This window comes from Rutilus rutilus (assembly GCF_951802725.1).
Source record: "Rutilus rutilus genome assembly, chromosome: 10".
Taxonomy (NCBI): domain Eukaryota; kingdom Metazoa; phylum Chordata; class Actinopteri; order Cypriniformes; family Leuciscidae; genus Rutilus; species Rutilus rutilus.
Window position 1 is genome coordinate 6068752 of NC_140215.1, and position 11111 is coordinate 6079862.

Genomic DNA, 11111 nt, shown 5'->3' on the forward strand with positions numbered 1-11111 from the left:
AAGTACTTGGATATCGATTTTGCCAGATAAGGATTGGTATGTCTTTGCCCACACTGAATATATTGCTTTTTTTTTGTGATTACCCTAATGTTTTGATAGGCATTGTCACAATTACTCAGTTTTGCACGAATGGAAAGGAGAAATTTCTTTTAAAGATTGATGTAGAGGTGAGGGTTTTCAAGACTTAATTTAAATGTTAGTACCCCAGTGTTTCTTTAGAAATAACCTTACAGTATTATCACGCCTATCTTAGTCCAGAGTCTATGTGATAACTTAATGACTGCCATAAATTGGATTAGGGTTGAATTGCATGATTGTAACACTGAATGCCTCACTATTAGATTAGCAGAGTTGGTTATAAAGAACTCTTCTCCACTTGTAACGCTGTCACGATGAAGGTCCTGGTAGGATTTCTTTCACTAGGTTGGTTGGCTGTTTTTTGGAGCTGCAGCCATGCAGAGCAACAGGAATTCATGTTACTCGCAGGCCCTCTGACCACCGGACAAACTTTACCTTTAGGGTCTTCAGAGGAAGACAATACGTTTAACTGCGGAGGTCCACTTCCACAACAATCCAGAGACTACTTTCTGTATCTTCAGAGCAGAGGGGTGACCCACTTTAAAGTTCCCCTTTCGTGGTCACACATCCTTCCCACAGGTGACTCCAACCAGCCACATGAGGACACTGTGACATGCTACAAGACACTTGTGCAGCAGCTGACTGAACTGGGCATCAAACCTCTGCTGGTTCTCCACCACTCTGCTGTACCAGAAGTCTTCAGAGCCAGATATGGAGGCTGGGAGAATCCATTACTGGTGCAGATGTTTGAGCAGTATGCAGGATTTGTGTTCAATACATTTAGGGATCTTGTGGACACATTTGTCACGTTCAGTCACCTCCATGAGCTACATAATGAAGTGCAACTTCAAAATGCGCTCCAGTCCCATGCAAACATTTACAATGTCTATCATCAAATGTCTGAAGGTAAGACTTGAGTTTATTAATTTGTTTAATATGTAGGCCTACACAAAACAGAACAGGGTTAGTTGTCTCAGTATCTCTGTAGGTTTTGAGTTAAAAGTCCAATTTACACAACTCAATAAAAGCACACTATTATGAAAGCTTGAAAAGTTCCTTAGGGCAAGTTTTTTCCTCAAGTCCCCAATCAGGTTGTCACATGCATCTTGAATGTAGTTTTATACAAATTATTATGATTTCTGTAAAACAATATAATGGTTTGTTATTTTTGTATGGTGCATACAAAAGTAGCATAGCATGCATAAATAGCAAGTGCAAAATTGTTTTATAGTTTAAATGTAGCTGAAAACCACTAAATAGCTAATTTTATGGTCCATTGTGACAATTTAACCTTAACCTGAAGCATGTGCATGGTCAATGGAAATGTGTTGGAAATGTTCAAAAGCTTTTTGTAGGCAAGACTTTCAAAATAAACTTTATATTATTTTAATCATATTCACTGGAACAAAAGTGTAGCAACTAACCTCTGTCTCCATATTACATAGTTCTTTATAATAGTGCAATGATGGTCACTCATAGTGATGTGGGTTTCTTTTCTTTTTTTTAGCACTTAATTTGTCTCTTGGGATCAGAGCCAATGATGTTACCTTGATTTCTCAAGCGGGGTCAAAAATCATGGTAAAAGTTCAAGGCAGATTATCATATATATATAGTTACATGTAATAGTTAATATTGTGTAATTTATCACATACTTCTCTTATCTCACCGTCAGGCATATGTGGATTTCCTCACTGTACACGTGCAGTACAACTGCAAATTGCAGACAGCTCTTACCGAGGAATTGAAGAAGTTACAGGTATGTGATTTATATGGCTCTTGAAGGATTATATAATCATCTTCGCAATAGATCAGCCCAGTAAATAGCCATCAGATTTCATTAGACTTCATAACTCAACTGGTTTTTAATATTCAAATTGCCTGACGTGACAGAAAACATTTCAGGTCGCCAAAATTACACTGACACTCTTGTTTCAGATTGGCAGTGGTCAAAAGTCCATTCTTATGTATCAGTTGACAGTCAAGGACTGTGATGGAAATGAAAATAATTTCCAGCCACTTACTACAATTCTTGAAGGTAAATGTTAGCTTATTTCTTTAAGTTATGTGTCCAAAGTCTAAAAATGCCATGTGGTAACCTAGTATTATTTATTGATGTCAGTTTTACAGAACAAAGATCTTCACATCATAGGCTGTGACATCACACAGCTTTTTGAGAAGCTAGATCAGGAAGAAACACTCACAAGGTAAAGCTGAGACCAAAAAGGTACATATATGCAGTATATAATGACCATTTTTTAAGTGAAAATAAGAATGTTCTCATCCAGTTTGCAGGAGGAAAATACTAAAGCTGTTGTCCATCAGGAATCAGCTTCTGCATTCTCATACCAGAAGGTCTGGGAGAAATTCAGAAGTCAAACCGAAGCTGAGCGTGATCAGTTCCTGAGTGGTTCATTCCAGGTTGATTTTGAATGGTCCGTCTCCAGTGAGAGTTTCAAGGTGGAGGGTGGATGGGCTGAACACGGAAAGGGTGAGACCATATGGGACCGTTTTAGCCAAGAGGGTCACGTCTTTGACAACCAGACCACTGATTTGGCCTGTGATAGTTATCACAAGGTGGACTATGATGTGTATCTGCTTAGGGGCATGATGGCACCAAATTATCAGTTCTCAATTTCCTGGGCTCGCATTTTTCCCACTGGACGCAGAGAAAGTTTGGTTGAAAAGGGGGCTGCTTATTATGACAAGATGATTAACACCCTTCTACAATCAGGAATCAAGCCCACTGTTACCCTGCATCATTGGGACCTTCCTCAAACTCTGCAGGACTCAGGAGGCTGGATTAATGACTCTATTGTGGAAGCTTTCAAAGAATTTTCAGACTTTTGCTTCTCTCGTTATGGAGACAGAGTCAAAACATGGATCACATTTGGCAGCCCCTGGGTAGTGAGCAACCTGGGGTATGGAACAGAGGAACATCCCCCAAGTATGAATGACCCAATAATAGCCTCTTACAAGGTGTGTCAGTCAATCTGAGAAAAAAAACATCTATTTCATGGTTTTAGAAAGTATATATTGATATGATTAAAGCTTTGCTTGTTTTCACAGGTGACGCATAACATTCTGAAATCTCATGCTGAAGCCTGGCATATTTATAATGATAAATACAGGAAACTGCATGGTGGAAAAGTGGGCATTGCTCTTCTCTCTGATTGGGCAGAGCCGTTGAATCCCTCAAGTGATCAGGATATAGCAGCAGCTGAGCGTTATCTGAACTTCATGCTGGGCTGGTTTGCTCATCCCATATTTGTAGATGGAGACTATCCAGCCGTGCTAAAGGAACAAATTGAGAAAAAGAAAAATGACTGTGGTAAAGAGCTGGCAAGACTCCCTGTCTTCACTGAGGCTGAGAAACAAAGAATCCGAGGCACAGCTGATTTCTTCGGACTTAACCACCACACTTCCCGACTGATTAGCGAGAGCTTGAATAGCTGTGATGCTGGACCAAATCATGTTGGGGACTTTCAGGCTCATATTGACCCCACATGGCCCTCCACAGCTTCTGACCAGATCCAGTCAGTTCCGTGGGGGCTTCGGCGATTATTGAACTACATCTTTTTAGAGTACACATCCATAACAAAGGTGCCCATCTATATCACAGGAAATGGAATGCCAACTGATTACAATGGTGATGTGTTCAATGACACTCAGCGTGTCGACTATCTCAAAGCTTACATTAATGAAGCAATGAAAGGTCAGTATTTTAAGAGAACTGGTCAGTGTTTAAAACGAAGACCATGTTAGTCTTATTAGAGATAACAGGTCAGTCTGTGTGAAATCAGAGGTTAGTGCATGGCCTAAAACCAAGGTCTGTAAGATATTTATTGAAGAAGATTTTGATCTGGAAATAATGAATTCTTCAGGGGGGTTGAAAATATGGAAATGTTAGAATCTGCAATAATTTTACCAACAACAAAGCAGCAAGCTATGAACAAACATGGGGGGATTTGTTCATAGCCTTTTCGGATTTGACACAGACTGACCTTAAAGCAATCCTCTACCAATTTCACATAACCTTTGCCAAACCTTAACATCAGACTATATACAGTATTACACGATCACTATCTAAAGCCCATTAACTACTTCTTTCTGTCTAAACAGTTGTGCATTTGGATGATGTTGTCGTCCAGAGGTTTACAGTCCAGTCTCTTATGGATGGTTTTGAGGGTCCTCAAGGCTACAGTCAACGATTTGGATTGCACTATGTGAACTTTGATGATCCTGACAGGCCAAGAACCCCCAAAGAATCAGCATATTACTATTCAAAGGTGATTGAGAGTAACGGATTTGCTGAGACTGCAGCAAGCCCTAAGATGCAAACCTATGGAAATAAAATTGAGAGCTCAAGACTCCCTAGTCTGCCGCCATCTGAAGTTCCTTCAAAATCCAAGGTTGTTTGGGGAAAGTTCTCCCCTCAGACCAAGTTTGAGAGACAGCTTTATCACTATGGAACATTTCCAGAGGGATTCCATTGGGGTGTCTCATCTTCAGCATACCAGGTTGAAGGTGGCTGGAATGCAGATGGAAAAGGACCAAGTGTTTGGGATAATTTTACTCAAACTGGTAATATACCAAACAATGACAATGGTAATGTTGCATGTGACAGCTACAATAAAATAGATGAGGATCTACACATGTTGAGAGCCCTAAAAGTGAAGACTTATAGATTCTCCTTGTCATGGTCTCGAATTTTTCCCAGTGGTTATAAATCTTCTCTTAACCAGAAGGGGGTGGACTACTATAACAGGCTCATAGACCGTCTAATAGCAAACAATATCACACCCATGGTGACTCTCTACCATTGGGACCTGCCACAGGCTTTACAGAACATCAACGGTTGGGACAACCCTGAATTGATTAACATATTCAATGAATATTGTGACTTCTGTTATGCAACATTTGGAAACAGGGTGAAGTTTTGGATCACATTTAATGAACCCCAGACAATTGCATGGTCGGGATATGGACTAGGTCAGATTCCACCTAACGTGAAGCAACCCGGAGATGCTCCATACAGGGTTGCACACAACCTAATAAAAGCTCATGCACAAGCGTATCATACCTATGATGAGAAATACAGGGCATCTCAAGGAGGTCTGGTATCAATTAGTCTAAATGCTGAATGGGCAGAACCCCAAGATGTCAACATTCCTCGAGAGGTGGTGGCAGCTGATCGAGCCCTTCAGTTCCAACTAGGCTGGTTTGCACATCCTATATATAAAAATGGTGACTACCCTGACGCCATGAAGTGGCAGGTTGGCAGCAAGAGTGAACTTCAAGGCTTGACAGAATCCCGCTTGCCTTCTTTCACTGACAAAGACAAAGCCTTTATCCAAGGAACAGCTGATGTATTCTGCATTAACACATACACAACCAAAGTCGTGCGCCATGTGACCAGCAGACTTAATATTGTGTCTTATGAGACTGATCAGGATGTTGAGAAGGACAATGCAGATGGCTCTGAAAATACAGCTGTTGATGAGCAGAAGGCTGTTGCTTGGGGACTCAGGAGACTTCTTAACTGGTTAAAGGAAGAGTATGGAGACCCTGAGATTTATGTAACGGAAAATGGTGTGGCCACAGGCACTGCCATCACGGTTGATGATACTGATCGAATATTCTTCCTGAAGACCTATGTTGACGAGGCTCTTAAAGGTATGTTAACAATGGTTATCTTTCTCTAACAGTGCATACATATGTATTTTTTGCATGTAATCTACTTACAAATCTTTCGAAATGTATTCTAAATGTTGAACCAAATACATATGGGAAAATAAAATGAAATAAAAAAAATGGAATATTATAAGAATATTTTATATTCTATTTATATTATAACTAAATATTATTGTATTGTTTTTGTTCTTCTAAAAATATTTGTTATGAGAAGTATAAATGGAATAACTGTTTGCAAATTACTAGATGTGTGAACACACTCCCACATTTAGAATAATCCAGATTCAGCAACATATTAACGAACGAGGGTAAAAACAAAGTTATGTGCGTTTGCACCTGTTAATCCTGTGGGAATTTTGCATAAACATTTTCTGCGCTATTAATACAAAAAATGTACAAAATTAATAATGAATGAGGCTTAATGTTTGTAATAGTGTTAAATTGTTAATTTGACGCACATTTATATGTATTCACTTTTTAGCGCACAACTTGGATGGAGTACGCATTAAGGGTTACATTGCTAGCTCTCTAATGGACTCCTTTGAGTGGCTGAATGGCTACACTGTTGGGTATGGACTTCACCATGTGAACTTTAAACTTTCAAATCAGCCGAGAACTCCAAAACGCTCAGCTCACCTCTACTTTGATATAATGAGAAATAACGGCTTTCCACTGCCAGTGGAGGAAGAAATGTTATATGGACATTTCCCAGAGGGATTTATATGGAGCACAGCAACAGCTGCATATCAGGTACAATTCAACAAACTTTTTTTTTTTTTTTTACATTTTAACATTCATTACATTTTTTTTTTTTTTTTAATATATATATATATTATCAAATGAGGACATTTTTGTTTCATTTTATGCTCTAACACCACAGATAGAGGGTGCCTGGAGAGCAGATGGAAAGGGTCTCAGCATTTGGGACACGTTTGCACACACTGCTTTAAAGATATCGCTGGATGAAAATGGTGACATTGCCTGTGACAGCTACAACAAGATCACTGAGGATATCAAAAATCTCAAAACACTGAGGGTCAACCACTACCGGTTTTCTGTTTCATGGCCCAGAATAATGCCGGATGGAACAAACAGAAAAATGAATGAAGCTGGACTTAACTACTATCATAGACTAGTAGATGCTCTATTGGCAGCCAATATCAAGCCACAGGTAGACTGTTTTGAAATAATTTGCATGCAAAAAATTGCCTTGGTAACCTAAAAGAATTTAACTCGTTTCTGACAGTCTTTTAATCATCTGACAGGTGACTTTGTACCACTGGGATCTCCCACAAGCACTCCAGGATGTTGGTGGCTGGGAGAATGACACTATTGTCGACAGGTTCAGAGACTATGCTGATGTTGTATTTAACAGTCTGGGGGACAAAGTAAAGTTCTGGATCACTATAAATGAACCCTACAATGTTGCAATGGTCGGCCATGGCTATGGAAGTGCAGCACCAGGTATTGTTCGCTTTAAGAACTATACTTTTACTCTTTGTACTATATGACTTATCAGTTTCAGTGTTAACCGTTAATAATGCAACATAAGGTTCTTGATGATCTATTGGTGTCCAGGTATAAGTTTCAGACCGGGCACTGCACCATATATTGTGGCACACAACCTCATCAAGGCTCATGCTGAGGCCTGGCATCTGTATAATGACAAGTATCGTGCAAAACATGGTGGCATTATTGGCATCACCATAAACTCTGACTGGGCTGAACCAAGAAACCCATACAAACAGGAAGATGTGGATGCTGCCGTGCGTGTAGTTCAGGTACAGATTTGTAGTTCGACCACATAAACATGTCTGTAGTAGCCATGTGCATTAAATAAACAATAAGCCACTTCTCTTCTCGAAACAGTTCCAGATTGGTTGGTTTGCTCATCCAGTGTTCAATGGAGATTACAGTGATTTAATGAAAGACATAATTCGAGAGAGAAGTTTAGCAGCTGGCCGGCCTCAGTCGAGGTAAGATGTTATCTTGTTTGTGAGTAATTTGAAGCTTTGCATTCAAAAGATTCTGTGTTTATAAATGCTTTTACATTTGCATTCAACAGGCTTCCAGAATTCACCCCTGCAGAAGTGGCGAGGATTAAGGGAACTCATGATTATTTTGGATTCAACCACTACACCACTGTCTTAGCCTATAACATGGACTACGAAAACCTCCAGCACTATGATGCAGACAGGTAGCCTTTTAGTTTTAATCCACATTGTCAAACTCTTTCAGGCCCAATTTGTTTAAAACAATCAATCAAAGCAGCTTTACAGAAAATCATGATGTTAATGTTTATAATATCTTAATATCTTCATGCCTTACAGTCACATTTAGCAAAGTAGAGCTGGGCGATAATATAGTTTAAATTTTGTTATGATACAAGCAATCACACTGTTGAGATTTCCTATATATAGCAGTGGTTCTCAACGTGGGGGCCTCAACAAACTTCTAAGGGAGCCTCAAGATGACAAAAAATTATTTAAAATAAATAATTTTTTTTAACAAGCATGAAAATAATCTAAAACAAGGTGACACTTGTACTTCTTCTTATTTGGTTATTTTTATAATCTTTCTTGTTATCCCAAGCTTTAAAATATTTCATCGGGTAGAAATTGTGAGCGGGGGCTTTGAAGTAAAAAAGGTTGAGATCCACTGCTATATAATATCGTCTAACGTGACTACACTGTATGTATGCAATAAAGCTGGACATACTTATACATCCAACAAGTTGATAATATAGTTACATTGTGCACTGAAATAAAAAAATATATATATGCCATCTATTCCTTCCAGGGGTGCAGGAACTGTAACGGATCGTACATGGCTGGATTCTGGATCCTTCTGGTTGAAAGTAACTCCTGTGGGATTTCGAAAAATTCTGAATTTCATTAAGGAGGAATATGGAAACCCTACAATTTACATTACAGAGAATGGCGTATCAGAACGAGGGCCAGTGAATCTGAACGACGTCCACCGTATCCATTATTATGATAACTATATCAATCAGGCCCTGAAAGGTAGAGATTTACACAGGACAGTATTAAACAATAGATTTCTGTGGTGCTTTTCCATGCATTTTGAATATTATTGTTTGTTTTCATTTCATTCTTTAGCGTATTTGCTGGATGGCGTGGACATCCGTGGCTACTCTGCTTGGACACTAATGGACAATCTGGAATGGGCGACGGGTTTTGATGATAAATTTGGCTTTTTCTATGTAAATCGGTCAGATCCCACTTTACCACGTATTCCTAAGAAATCTGTCTGGAACTATGCTACAATAATCAACTGCAATGGCTTCATAAGTCCAGGAGAAAGTCCCCATGAATGTCAGGTCCATGAACCTGAAGGTGAGGTCCCAGGTACTATCCATCTGTCTGTCTCTCTGTCTGTTTATTAACTGAGTCTTTTCTTGTTTACAGAGACTATTCCTCCTGGTGGGGAACTGTCAGTCAGTTTCTTGGGTTTGGAAGTGTCAGGTCCTGGTGCTGAACTGGCTCTCAATGTCCTCTTCAGTCTCACCATTATTGCTGCAGTCGCTGTTGTCCTCTTGGTTTTCGGACTTGTCAAGGCATCCAAGAAACAAAAACGTCCAGTAGAGGAACACATTGAACTTGTAAAAGAAGATAAGTTCTGAACATAATATCTGCTATACCAATTATCTTATATATATATTTTTTTTTTGGGGGGGGGGGGGGGGGGGGGGGGTATTTTGTGTAAAGATAATTATGTAAAAATTATGTAATTCATAAACCTGAATAAAACGAGAAATTATTCTTTGCATAATAAAATGTTACCTTCACAGTAGGGCTGAAGCTCCCTATAAAAAATTGTCAATGTTAAATGTTGTCATTAATTTGATGTTGAATATGAAAAATACATATCAGTAACTGCATCAGTTTCTGGCTTTGACAGTGCTAAAATATTGGATAACTTTATTTAATGCAAACTGCAAATCTGAGTCAATTATATCCTTTACTTTACAGTGAATATATCACAATATACTTTGAAGTATATTTATTATTACATGTCTTTATTGGATTGCATTAAAAAGTTGTCACTGCACATGTATGCTGATTTTACAAAAGAATTCAAATGAATAAACTAATTCAGTTGTTGTATAAGTATATATTTTGTATCTTAAATATCACAGTGTAAACAACAATGCACTGATGCCCATTGAGCATTTACTGCTGCTATCAGAGGAAAATACATTACAGACCATAAATGATCCTGAAGTGTGATGTAATTTCACATGATAAGCATATGCACAGAGATGCACAAAATCTTAAAACATAACAGAGGGGGAATTTGTTTAACTGGCTGCCAGAACAAAATACTGTCATATAATAATAAAGATTTGAACTGCAATAACTTAAAGTAAACTCACACACTTGCTCTTTATCTCAACAACAATAATTTATTGTCAAATATTACCCTGATTACTTTTGGTCTACTGATATGCATACTTTTAGTGAGCCCTATGGAGAGTTTTATGAAAGCCTTGCAAACACACACACACACACACACACACACACACCAAGATAACATGTATAATCAAAAGGAGAAAGCAAACAGATTTGTTATCTTTGCCTAGTCAGATAACGCAGCATAATTGCTGACTCATACGATCAATACAGTTTAAAGACAAAGTTCACTGATTCAACTGATTTTTTTCCTATTGCTGTGACTGGTTAAATTGATCAACATTATGCCCATGTACAGACAGCAGAGGCGGACAGAGTACACAGCTTCATTACTTGAGTAAAAGTACAGATACCCCTTGCTACATTTTACTCAAGTACAAGTAAAAGTACTACAGTCAGATGTCTACTTAAGTAAAAGTACTGAAGTACTTGTTTTTAAAAGTAGGCTACTTGAGTATCAAGAGTACAAGAGTACATTTTCTAAATATTGCATTACTACTGCCACAGTGCTTACATTGGTAAACACAGCAAACACTTGAAGCGAAAACTATCATTAAATTGTTCCGAAAATTGAAATAGTCTGGCGAGGTGGGGCCACGGGTTGGCACATTCCCGGGATGGACCTGCTGCGTCTTCATCCATTGTTTCGTCCATGGTTTCGTCTCTTATTTAAATCTGACCATGGAGTTGACTTTGGCGGAAATCTGAAGGTGATTGCTGATAGGCTGTCCCAATCAGTGGCGCCTGCACAATCCAATCACGTTTGAGAGGGAAACAACAAATTGAGGGTTTCCGAGATTTTTCTTTTTTCCTTTTTGAAGAAGTAACGGGTACTCACGGTTATGGATAGAAATGTAGCGGAGTAAAGAGTACAATATTTGCCTCTCAAATGTACTTGAGTAAAGTCAT

The 11111-nt window shown here is 38.7% G+C and overlaps 1 protein-coding gene across 1 annotated transcript; it reads left to right on the forward strand.

The window, feature by feature from the left end:
- Nucleotides 1–392: 392 nt before the first annotated feature.
- On the forward strand, nt 393–9435 carry LOC311298191 (lactase/phlorizin hydrolase-like; the record flags this gene model as incomplete). The annotated part of the gene is made up of 17 exons (XM_084420915.1): nt 393–984; nt 1586–1656; nt 1751–1834; nt 2014–2113; nt 2198–2282; nt 2364–3054; nt 3145–3790; nt 4198–5751; nt 6251–6519; nt 6650–6940; nt 7035–7233; nt 7348–7550; nt 7639–7745; nt 7835–7966; nt 8569–8792; nt 8889–9125; nt 9198–9435. The coding sequence occupies 17 exons, from the start codon at nt 393–395 to the stop codon at nt 9410–9412; spliced, it is 5700 nt and encodes a 1899-aa protein (XP_084277041.1). The 3' UTR covers nt 9413–9435.
- Nucleotides 9436–11111: the final 1676 nt, after the last annotated feature.